This window comes from Stegodyphus dumicola, chromosome 12 (genome assembly GCF_044657685.1).
Source record: "Stegodyphus dumicola isolate Sdum_Otavi_A_Nest chromosome 12, ASM4465768v1".
Classification (NCBI taxonomy): Eukaryota; Metazoa; Arthropoda; class Arachnida; order Araneae; family Eresidae; genus Stegodyphus; species Stegodyphus dumicola.
Window position 1 is genome coordinate 67,037,264 of NC_140779.1, and position 13,363 is coordinate 67,050,626.

The 13,363-nt window shown below is 29.0% G+C and overlaps 1 protein-coding gene across 3 annotated transcripts in view; it reads right to left on the minus strand.

Annotated features, from left to right (window-relative positions):
* The window catches only part of LOC118192130 (nuclear transcription factor Y subunit gamma-like), a 64,120-nt gene that overhangs the window by 17,324 nt on the left and 33,433 nt on the right, over positions 1-13,363 (minus strand). For all 3 annotated transcript variants that reach the window (XM_035363032.2, XM_035363031.2, XM_035363030.2), the window contains exons 4-6: positions 11,163-11,276; positions 3,087-3,332; positions 1,983-2,099 (exon numbers count right to left, since the gene is read on the minus strand). In XM_035363032.2, the coding sequence (XP_035218923.1) occupies positions 1,983-2,099; positions 3,087-3,332; positions 11,163-11,276 (477 nt within the window). The remainder of the gene's footprint in view (positions 1-1,982; positions 2,100-3,086; positions 3,333-11,162; positions 11,277-13,363) is intronic.

A 13,363-nucleotide genomic window follows, 5' to 3' on the forward strand; every position in this document is an offset into this window, starting at 1 on the left:
TACGCATCCACGCGTTGAAAGAAATGTTTAATAAAGTAAACAAATGAATATTAAGCTTTTTTTTTTGTAAAATTTGATACCCTTTAGTTCATAATTGCTGTTTATTTCATAAATTACGGTTTCATATTTTTAATTGTATAATTTCTGCATGCCATCTTACCAGATTTAAATTGATGATCTATAATGCAGAAAAACTCCTAATCCAGAATTACTGAAGTCCCGACGAGTCTGGATTAAAGACTTTGTACTGCATACTGATTGATGCTGTATTGATGTGGGCCAGAATTACACTTCAGACCCTTCAGTGGTTGTTGGAGGGGAAGCAGGGTCAGTGCTACGCATTTTGTTGCCCAGTGCATCTCCTAAATTCTGAAAGTTGTGCCATCCCTAAATTTTACTGTTCAGTGCTCCTCTAAATTCTAAAATTTTTGCTGCCCTTAAAATCTGATGCCTGGTACAGCCATATTGCCTGATCTAAGCAATAACTGAAGCCCCAATATGCCTGCATGTCATCTTTCAAGACTTAAACTGCTGATCTGAAATTCAGAAATTCCCTAAATTTAAAAATGACAAAGTGCCAATGGTTTTGGATCTTGGACTTTGTAATGTAAAATCTGAACAATTTTCTTTCTTTCTTTTTTTCTTTTTTTCTACTTTTTTTTTTTTTTTTAAATAAGTGTACAGGTGTAGTGGCCCAAGTATTGCATGAGAAATAATTATTTTTTATTTCATATATTTGTTCATGTGTTTAATTATTTTATAAAATTTAATATTTTGTTAATATTCATATTTATATTTCTTTTATGCTGAATGGCAACAAGTAGTTCATATTTATATTTAAATTTCTTTATGCTGAATGGCAACTAGTTCTGATTCATGATTGCTTGGGTTTTGGTTTCAAAATGTTGCTCATAGCGTCGCATTTCATTAGCTGGAAAATAAAATGCAATAAACTTAGCTATTTGTTTATAATTCATGCTGTTCCTAATCATAAATTAATTTTAAACATTAGTAGCCAAAGCCACACAGGTGAAAGGATTATTTCAAGTTGGATAAATGCTAAAAATGGCATTACTAAATTCTCTCCAGAAAGTTAAGACAAATAAAAAAGTTTACTTTAAGAGTTCACAAAAGCACTTTTGTAGTAAAGAAACAGAGCGGTCGCTAGGTATGGCAATTTAGACATCGCTGTAATTTTTTTAAATATATTTTTTTTAAGGTATGATTCTACTGCACTTCAGTAAAACTAATCTTTTTAAAGTTAGAATTAAAAAGATTCAAATGACGAAAAAACATGAAGATTTGAGGTTCTCAAGAAATATGAATAAATCGATGAATCCCCAATATTTTTCAAGATTTGTTGAACTTGATGACTGAATTTCACAAGTATAAATAAAAATACTTATTTGATTTTTAAAAAATGATACAATTTTCAGAATAACTTATTTTTACAATTATGGAAAGTTAATGAATGCTTTTGAAATATACATCATACAAAAATGTCCTTTGCTTATAAAATTTTTTTTTTTCTAATTAAATTTATTCAGATATCCTCTCCCATTTTTTTATTTCCTTTTTTCACATTTGTGAGAATGACGAATATGGATTCTGAAAAGTATCGGGAAGTTCAAAATTCCTCTTTATTGGTTGGACATATACTAAGATATAATGGCAGGGGAAGGAGAAAAGTCTATAAATTATTATTTTTTAAATTAAATCTGCAAAATAAAATAAGAAAAATAAAAATAAATTGTAACATTTTCACTAATGGTTACTTTCGTCATTAATGTTAAATTTAGGAACAACTCCAAAGTAATTTTATTTTTCTTATAGTGAAATATACAAATGCTTATTACTTTTATTTGTCTAATCATAACTTTTTTGTGACATTATGAAACACTCTTTGAATTTTTTCTTGGGATAATGCTAAAGCAGTTAACACAATAATATTAGAACCTTCTCATTTTAAAATTATTACTCACAGCTTGAACTTGCAAAACAGATGGAACAGAAAATGTTGGTGAACCTGTCTGAACAGATAAGGCTTGAGTATTTGAAGCAACCTGTTGTACTGCTGCATTTGCTGGTACAAGCTGTATCTGAAAAATATTATTTTCAAAATGAATTATATGTCGTCACTTGGTAGTTGGTAGTAATCAATTTACTCGTAAAGTTAAAAAAAAAAAAAAAAAAAAAAAAAAAAAAAAAAGAGGAAGAAAAAGAAACTGCGTAACTTCAAATATCTGAACTAAACGGGATTACAACCCATTCAGATAAGTGAATCATCTTTTCAATGTAGACCATGCATATATTGACAATGATGCAAGTGAGGGAATTTTACGCTTGTCATTTTTTTTTCAATAAAAATTACATAGTTAAAAAATAAAATACTTTTTTCTGAATGAACAAAATGTAATTACACTTTTTGGATGAAATTAGACAAGATTGTTTTTTTTTTTTTTTTTTTATTATTATTTATTTACAACAATTTATACTTAAATTAAGGTACAAAAATATTAATTTTATTTAAACCTGAACATTTAAACTTCTTTATATTTTACTGTACTAAAGCAAAACCATTAAATTATTTTTGCCTTAATTTCAGCATATTAGAGATAAAAGTGATAATTTTATATAAAATTAAACCATGAAATTATTTTTATATAAATAAAATAAAGAATCTATTTCTATTCAATTAAAATTAAATGGATGTTTCATTTTTATGTATAAAATAATACATATTATAATAATTCCTAACAAATTCATTTAAATTAATTCATAAAAATAATAAAATATTTAAAATGTATAAATAAATTTTGAAAAAGTTTCATTTCATTAGTGTATAGAACATGTGATTTGGAATATTAGAGTCTTACTGCATAAAAAATATATCAAGAGATAAAAATTATTACTCATGTGCATCAAATATAAAACATGCACTATCTACATAATAAAAAATGAATGAACAAATAATATTGTTTCTAGTTGATTATATGTTTTTAAACATACAAAAAAAAAAAAAAAAAAAAAAAAAAAAATTCTACACAAGAAACTCTTGACTGTTACTCCTCAGTAGAAATACGTACCTGAGTCTGGGCTTGTTGTATTTGGGCTTGTTGACCTTGAGCCACTCCTGTAGCTTGCTGCTGCTGGAGAGCAGCTTGATGCTGTTGAGCTAACTGTAAGTAGTATTGTACCTGATCTGGATGCATAGCGGCTGTTCTCACATTGTCTTCTTGGCGTTTAGGGGGTTTTAATTCTTCTCGAGGAACAATGTCAATCAAAAAATCAAACTGATCATATTTTGTAATTGCCATAGCTATGTCATTCCTCTAGAATTTGCAAAACTTCAGTATTAATATTTACAGATCAAAAAGAACACATAAGAAATGCACACGAATAACATTAAGATGCATGTTTAAAGTTAATACATGATTATCAAGATTTTCTTTAAAACTACAAAATTTTAAATTCTCAACACTTAAAAAAAATTAAACCATATGTTGTTCTCCCAATTTCAAAATATATTTCCTCAATCTATTCAAAAACAATGTCATACTCATTTTGTGATTTAGTAATATTAATATTGTTTTACCTGCTGCAGAACATTTCATTTTCCAACTTTTTCATATATAAGGATGGATAATCAAACATAAAAATGTATTTTTAAATAGAATGGAAAACTAAATTTTCCCGATATAAAAATTACATCTGTAATGTAAATCAGAATAGTCACTTTCCATTATAATACCTAAATGCCAAAGTAGCTGAATTTTAAAAGTTTGTTCTAACTTTTTGAACCTTATAAACTTCAGTTTCTTTAAATTACCTTTACGCATGATAGCATCCTTACTAAATATCTTAAGCAAATAAAATTACACAACACATTATAAAATTTTAAAATCATTTTTAGATTATTTCAGTCATATGAACATATTTACATCTACATGGGCATTTTATATTTAAATACACAATTTAGAAAAGAAATTTCTCAATTATAATAAACTATAGTGGCTAGTATATTCAAATTTTCTCCATGCATGCATTTTTACACATTCTTGTAGTAGTGACGTAACTGCTGACTGAAACAATAGCAAAATAATAAAAAAAGAAATTGTGGCGTATAAAAGAATAATTCAGTTACTATTCATATTAATATAATTCATACAAGTTAATATTCATATTAACTTTTTATAAAAATAAGGCAAATAATGAATCATTCCTCTTCAAATCAGTTTGATATTTTTGTCTCTCATAAAATGAAAACTGTGGTATTTAATTTTGTTTTCTATACATAAAAGAGAAATGATAATAATATAAGATATCAGTGAAATACAAACTTTTAAAAAATATAATTACTTTAAACTACCTATGCTATTTAATTTTTCGCGGCACACTATTAACAGGTAGTTGATCTGTCAGCAGTATTCTCTACATACAATGCCTGTATCAGTCTTTATTTTTTCAAGGAATGTAATGGTATTTTCTGAAGCTCTTATTTGTTGCTTTGTTTTGATGAGGTTTCGTTCTTTGAAAGTTATTCGAAAAAAGAAATGGAATTTCCTCTGTAAATATCAGAAGTAAAATTTTCTTTTGCTAGTACATTGAGTTGATTTTAAAGTTTTATCCTGCTCTTCTTGTTCTGACTTTCTCATTATAAAAGAATCCTGCAATAATCATAAATCTCTTATTGAAACTTTCTTTGCATTGATGAAACCACAAGGTTTGTACATTTCTTTCTATTCATTTTCGATAATGAATAGGCCTTTTTTCATTGCAGTCATTTAGGTGAACTCATGCTTCATCAAGGATCACAATGTATTTTCATTTATCTCCTGCTAAATAGTTTTCATACAGGGTTCTACAAACTGTTGAGCCCCATTACGGTTTTAGCTTTTTTAAATGTAAATCTTGGTTTTTATTTTATTTATTTTGTATCAGTGTATTTACTCTTGCTGCTAAAGATTTAACTTTAGAAACAGTATGTATCTTTTTTTTTTTTTTTTTTTTTTTTTTACTATTCATTTAGAGACTTCTTTCCATGTAGGAATAGTGATTGACCTTTTTTTTTTTTTTTCCTTTTCTGATTAATAATATTACCTTTATGCATTAAATATCATATTCTTCACACTTAAATCATAAAATTCAGTTCAACAGCAATATCGCAAAATAATTTTAAAATGAGCGTATCTTTAGAATTTCTGATACACAGCCTTGCTTGCTGGACATAATTTTTTTTTTTCCACACAGTGTTGCCATTACTAGCTTTGAAATTATTAAGTTTTTTAATCAAAAATTCATTTAAGTTTTACAAAATATTAAATAGATAATTCCAAATTTGGGCTTCCAGATACCTATATTCATGTGAAAATGTACGCTATTCAAAATTTGATAGATCTAGGCACCGTCGTTTTATCACAGTGCGAGAAACACACATACATTTATGCAGATTCTTCATCATTTCTTTAAATATAATACAGAGCTGTAATATTTGATGGCAAAAGTTTGAAAAGTGAACCGACATTTAAAGTTTTCAATGCAAAAAGCTAAAATGAAATTAATAGCCCTTCTGGGCTAATGCTCTTTGAGCTAAAAAGATTCAGTTTGGTTTATGTGATTATGGCAAAGCCTCGAGGGCTATCTTCCTAGGGAAAGGGATGCTTTCATAGAGGTCTTTCTAAGGAAAACTAGCTTGTATGCAAGTTACACATGGGGAAAACTATGAAGGCACATGCAGCCAGCCCGTTCGGGTGATTCGAACCTCGAACTGAATTACCAGTGTTCGGCCGCTGGTGGGCCATAGATGAATTCAGGAATGGTCAAAATGGATATTTCCATTGAAATATAATAACTGAAGTTTTTTCTGATCACGATACTTTCTTTAGACTAAAACTAATTGAAATTGATTTTATCTTTTACAGCTTTTTCCAATATTTGATCAATATAGTTATTTGCTTCCCAGTTTTTCTTTTGAATACAGCTTGTGATATGATGAGAGCTTCCCTTGTGCTTTTATTTCTCAAGGGTAATGTTTGCCAGTGCTATATTCCTGTCGACCACATCTCTCATTATTTGAAATTAACCAACATTCGCAATAGTCTTTGTTAAGTGCTTAACAAAGCAAAATTTGTCTCTAAAACGGAGTTATTAATTATTGTATAATGAACAGAAGAAAATGATCTGCTGTCTTGATTTTTGGGGAAATCGGTATCTTTTGTCTACAAAAACCAAAATTTAAAATAAATCCTTTCCTATTTCTTGTAAGAATCAGACAGATAGTTTTCATTTTTTTTTTTTACATCTCTAAAAGTGGTTGGAATATTGTCTGATCTTTAATGACTGTTATGACTGTAGCTGAAATATTTTCTGATAGTTCGCCTTCTTCAGTGATTTCAGTCGAAATATTTTATGGTACATTTTTAATTCTTAAAATTATATTTGAACTGTCTGATGCTGAATTTAAATGTTTGCAAATTTTTCATGGCTGTTCCTGTGAGCTCAAAGTTGATACCTGATATTCTTCTTGACTAGAATTTTCAACTCGGAAATACTGATCAGCAGTTTTGATTTCCGTCACTGCCTATTCAAAAGCATCACATAATTCTTTTGTCTTTTTCCTTTTTGCATCCCATTTGAAGCTTGTTTCTTCTTCATGTCATAAGATTTTTTAATGTTCTAGTTTATAAATAAAAAGGCATATAAGTAGAGTAAGTAATTTAATTCATTATTTAATAAATGAAAAAGAAAATGTTAATAGTATCATTCAGTACTTAATGAATATTTAAAACAGTATATTTTGTATTGTTTCTTAAAATCATAAGCAATTTATTTCACATTTTCCTTAACATTCATTTCCAATCTAAACATTTATTTATTCTTAAAATTCCATTACCTATCATCTGTGTGGGCTAAAATTAAGGCAGTCTCAGCAATACAGCAAATTCCTACAAGCGGCCTAATGATTAAGACCACTGAACAGTGGTAGTTCATCCTAGGTATAAAACCTAGAGAATGGTCTAATTGCAAAATTTTTTTTATGTGTAAATAACAGTTACTTTCTTTTAGATAGCATCCTTTCCACTAGGCAGACAGTGCTTTCATACTTTGATATAATCAACTTATGAACAAACAGTACGTCGACTTCACTAGCCTATAAGGAAAACAATATCTAGACTAGAAATCACTGTTTTTATCTTTGCCAGCTTTCAAAAATGCAAATAAAAAATTTAACTGAAATTTAGCATGCCATACATTAGAAGTGAATTAAATTACATTTCATGTTTTTGGTTAAATAAATGCACAAATAATTTTGCTTCGCAAAACAAAATATGATGCTAATGTTCTCCAGAAATGCCTAACTATACTGCACTAAATTTTGCATTGCAGTTTTTAACGTTTGCTAGAAACATTTTAACCTATCAGTTATTGGATTAGAGAACTTTCAGTTAACTTTTAGTTAGAGAACTTTCAGCTGTACTTTCAGTTTGGCTGCGAACCACCTGCAACTAGCTCATGGACCACAGTTTGAGAACGCCTGTAATAGAGTACTGAGACATGCAGACATTTATATACTATTAAACATACAATGAATATTATGAAATTAGTTACAAGATTGGTTTTAATAATAGAGTTTTTGAATATTAGTATTTCTAAAAATGTGTTCTAAATTTTAATAAATGTATTTTTTTGAAAAGTTATTTGTATTGTTTTTATATTTAATCTTTTATTATTATGCTTTTTTCATAAGATATTTTGATGATGAGAAGAAAATAAGCAACCAGTTATATAAAGCTTCATGTAATCTATTATACTATTTTTATTATTTTTTATTTTAAATTTTAACATACTTAAACAACAGCAGAAAAAAGAACTCTCTTTCTCTCAGAATTTCTCCTACATGAAACAGTACCACACTTCCTCTTGACAAGATTTTTTTTCCCTTACTAAAAAGTCTAAAGCTGTCATTTTGACAGATTCAATTTAAATCAAGAATGTAATATAGTGAACGTTTCTTTTTAAAAACAATACCTCAATATTTTAAATTTAGCATTAATTTTTTACCAAGAAACATTAACTATAATATATTGAGATATAATAATTTTATAAATTTGTAATAAGTAATGAGACACAAAAAAGACATTATACAATTAGGTTAGGTTAACTGACTAAGGTAAAGCAACTTCAGGGTACCTGCATGTGGGAAAAGATGTCTTCATAAAACGCATTTTAAGGGAAACTGGCTTGTTGTTTTAAGGGGAACTGGCGCAAATATTATCTGCGCAAACAGTTCATGTTGGTGTCTTTAATCATGTTTTTCCAAATGATTTTTGGCATTTGAAAGAAAGAGACTTAATTTAGAGAACTGTATTGCGAAATTTGTAAAAAATGTCATTATCATTAAGTACAAGGTGTCTGAAATGGAACTATCATACTACCAGATTAGGGCCATCATTTACTTCCAGTTCTATTGTAAAATGTCTGATACAGAATATCACTAAATCATGTGTACAGCTTTAGGTACTAATGTTGTATCGTATGACACTGCAAAGGCTTAATACCAAAAATTCAAAAACAAGGACTTGGACATTCAAGAAGCAGAGCATTCTAGCCAGCATACTGATGTTAATGAAGCCCGCCTGCGAGAACTTGTGGTAGAAGATCAGTATACAACCATTCAAGAGCCTGCTAAGGAGTTAGTCATCAGTGCCATGTCTATTAGTCGTGCTATGCATCGCATTAACTTGACATACAAGTTCAATCGATAGGTGCCACATAAGCAGATAAAGACAGGTTTGCACTAATCTGCTTGAATATCAACACAAGAACAAAAATTTGAACCAGACTGTCACTTGTGATAAAAGGTGGATTTACTACAACCACACAGGCTGAAAAAAAAAAAGGGTTGGTCTGTGCCAAGTGGGACCATTGGCAGTGTTAAAGTACAATTTGACTAACAAAAAGATCATGTTTTGTATCTGGTGGGATTGCCATGGTATTATTTGCAAAGAGTATCTGGAAAAAGGTAAAATTCTCGGCAGTAAGGTGTACACAAGATGCTAGACCATGTTGATACTGCTATCAGGGTAAAACATCAGACTGAGTTCCACCACAAAAAGGTAATATTCCATCAAGATAATGATAATCCACATATGTTTGCATTCACCAGCTGGACTCTGTATGGACTCAAATGGGATCTTTTGCCACACACACCATATGGCTCCGACATCGCTTCTTTGGACATCTACCTTTTTTCACACCTGCAGCTACATTTTGGTGATGCTATCTTCCATTCTGTACAAGAAGTCCAAAATGAGGTTGATCTGTTTTTGGACTCGCTGCCATATAGTTTCCAGGCCAAAGGCTTTGAAAAATTACTAAAACATTGGCAGAAAATCATAAATTTAGGTGGTGATTATTATCTGTATTTAAAGGTACTGACTGCTTTTGTGTTTTTTTTTTTCCTAATATTATTAAGAATGTTTTTTGGTGGAAAACTTTCAGTACAACCAGATATATTACACATGGGGAAAACTTAACTGTGCAATTAAGTACTTGAAATCATAATTATGCATAAATAGTGTGGACAAAATAAAATTTATAAATTAAATTAATTTGAAATGAAGCATATACAAATTATACAGTGCTGCCAATAAAAAAATAAAATAAATAAATAAAAAAAGAAAGGCTGCATTTTACTTTTCATTTATCAAGTTCTAATATTTTTGCTTTCAGATACTAAAGTAATTGCAAAGTATGCTTTTAACTGTATTGTCACAAGCTGATCCCTTTGTAAAATATATATGCAGTTCTATCTTTATTATATTTTCAAGTTTGCCATTGTCCACAAAAATTTAATTTTTATTCCCAACTGAAATTTACAGAACAGAGAATGAAAAGCACTTGGTAGTTATATGTTTTCTACAGGAATATAAAATACTTTTTTGGAACTGTGCTTCCTATAGCTTCTTTGTATACAATCCAAATACTGATAGCAGTCAAAGGTAAAATATTATAGAACACATGCATTGTCCATCTGTGCCAAATACTCGTAATGAACTCTTTTGTTTTCCATATTCACTTTGCATACATATTATGCTACCAGATTCCGATAATATATTTTGATGTTGAAAAATGTTGGTTGGCTATTTGTTGTATATGGACCAAAAATAGTTAGGAAATGTCATCAAACTTTACCAGCCTGAGCCCATAAATAAAGTAGTGCTAAAAAGTAATTCTGAAACTGTCATCTATAGTGTTAAATTAGGTATGTTACAAAGATCTTTGGAAAAGAATGCTATGATTCAAAATAACTGGTTTTCTACCGAAATTGTAATTACATTTCTTATTTATTTTAATACAGATTTCTGTTGTAAGCATTGTTAATACAGATACAGGTAGAAGTGGGCAGGACACCAGAAATTCTCCAGTGGTCATACAAATATAGTCCTTCTGCATTAACTGTATAGTTCATTCCAGTTTTGATTGAGAACACCCCCAGGGACCATCCAAAAGTCTCTCACTCCGCTTCCTCAGACAACAACTTCTCGACAGGATTTTGGGCTCACCATATATTTTGAGTGCATCTTTGTTGCACAGACATCATATGCTTACAAACATCTATGCCTTCTCCGGGATATAAACCCAGGCCCATCAGTTTAGCTGTCCGCATGACTAACCATTAACCAGCTGGATGGCAGCATTTTAAATACAGAAAAATTACATGCTCTAATTGAAATGAACACACATCATTGCTAAGTGCAGCTAGATTTAACAGTCAGCTCAGCTATCATTAACTAAAAGTTACTTGGAACTTAATTTTCTTGCTTATTTCAGACACTTGTAAATTATTAGATAATATATGCAAATTAAATAATTATATGCAAATTAAAAAAAGGTTAAAGTATGAATTTTTTTCTTTAGTTTTACTTTTTTTGTGAGAACGACAATTAACTGCAATCTATAGAATGCATATTTTTCCTGACTCTTTTAATACTTCATAGCATTTGTAATTTTATATAATGTCTAAAGTAGGTATAATATAAGTCAGATATTTCATACATTGCCCCAGAATGCCAAGCATTCTATAAATAACCTAAACACACTATAGAATGTTTGCTTTTTATATGTTACCAGTAACATATATATAATTATATGTGACTTACTTGTAAAGTTCGTCTCTTATTATCTTCAGTATGTACCCAGGCTCTAAGAGATAATTCAGTAATGAATATTTCAGCAGCTTTAGCAAATAAAACTGGAGCTTCTGCACTTATCATCTGAAAATATATACTATTTTACAAATTTAATTGATGAGTTAAAGATTGAAAAAAATTATATATTCAGCAGTTAACCCTCTTGCTGCATATCCCACGATTTCCACGGGCAACATAGAAGTAGCAAAATTTGTGCAACCCGCAATTTCCGCGGGGATGCATATTTTTGGTTTATTTAACTGTGCAACCCGCTCTTTTCCCGTTCATGGTTTCATTTTGGCTTTTCTCTGATGTTTAATTATTTATTCAGATTTGGGTTAACAGATGGCATTAGTTGGCCATATTTTTGCAAAATATACAAACACATTTTGCGTGCTCTTTTCAAAGCTCAAAGATGTTTGTTGTTCAACTCTCAATTACATGAGACTAACTGCCGGACATTTTGCTAGATATATATCCCCCAATTCCATCAAGAAAGAAACTTGTTGTGCTGTTTGTTTCTAAAAAAAGAACTGAAACTGGCAAAAAAATTCTCGAAGAAATGCGTATTTGGTGCAAAGATGGTTAGATAGGATGCCTCGAGCCTTGTTTTGAAGTTCATCATATTACACTTCATTTCTAATAAATGTTTTATAAATATTTTTCATATTTTCATTAGTATATACATTTTACCATTACATTTTATAAAATAAATCAAAATTTAACCAAGATTAATTTTCAAAATTTTTCTTTTATATTATTATTCTTCAGTTTAAACTATACTGTTAATTCAGTTTAAACTATACTGTATAATACTATACCGAAAAACTCTTTTACAAAAAATTTTTGTATATTTTAACTCTAAAATATATGTAGATTTGAAATATGTAATTAAAAAATTACGCAATTTTCGAACCTTTTTTGATAAAAAAAATTATGCAGGGTTAAGTACATTTTAATTTAATAATAAGATATATATACATATGAATGTATATGTGCATTTATAACACAAAATTTTAATTCTTTAGCATATTTCCAATTAGAAAATTTTGTTTCTTTAAATATTTCTTATCCTGAGATTGAAGGGAGCCAGGTATGGTTCTAGCATTTTAAGGGATTAGTACAACTGGCATCCTGTATAAATTAAATGCATTAACACAACCAAATTCTGTTAATCTACATATATAGGGACCCATGGTTGTGTGAATTAATGAATCTTATGATTCATGGATTATAACTTTCTTAGTTTTGTGAACTTTTCCTTTCTAATTTTAAAATTAAATCAGTTTTTTTTTCCTGCACATAAATAAACAAATTATATTTTAATTATTGTTTAGTTAGAATGTATTGACTATTATTTTCAATTAAAAAATTATTATTTTTTAAATATACTTATTAGTTATGTAAAAAAGAATTGTATACATGCCAGTGAAACTATTTTTTTAAATAAATTTAACACTCTTTCAAATATAAGAGGAAAAAGTAAATAAATAAATATACTATTCATAAAAACATCTGCAGTACAATGTTTCCTAAACTCTGTCCGTATGCTAAATCCACCAATATATTCGCACAAGTGTTGTAGGATTAATAACAATAGCAGTTTATAAGAAATACTAGAATTGGAATATTAGATTTATTAAAAGCAAAATTTCCGTTTTATTATAAACAATTATTATTATGTTTTCAATATTAAATGTCAAATAAATCACTGTAGGGTATATTTTTAAGAATCTCTCCTTATTCACTGTCGATATAAGCAAATTTACATCTGTTACATGAAATGTAAACACATCAGCTTTGAAGTGCATTTAACTTAAAATTCAAGGTCTGAAAAGATGTAGAAAAATAAATTATTCACACATATTAACCAGATAAAATCAAAATTAATATTAAAAGACAATACAGTACAAAGTCTGTAATCTGGACATCCATTATCCAGAATGATCTATAATCCGGACTTATGCCACAAACTTACGCATGCACGTAATGCGTTTACGGCGTCCGCTACGCATGCACGCTTCCGATAGTGAAGAAAGTGACAGATTAAATGAAAATGAAAAAATTTCGATTGATAAGTTAGTCGGCATTCTCAACACAACAATTACAGGACTTGAACAGTGGAACTTTGTAACTGAACAAGAAATTATGTCTGTTTATAGAATTAAAGA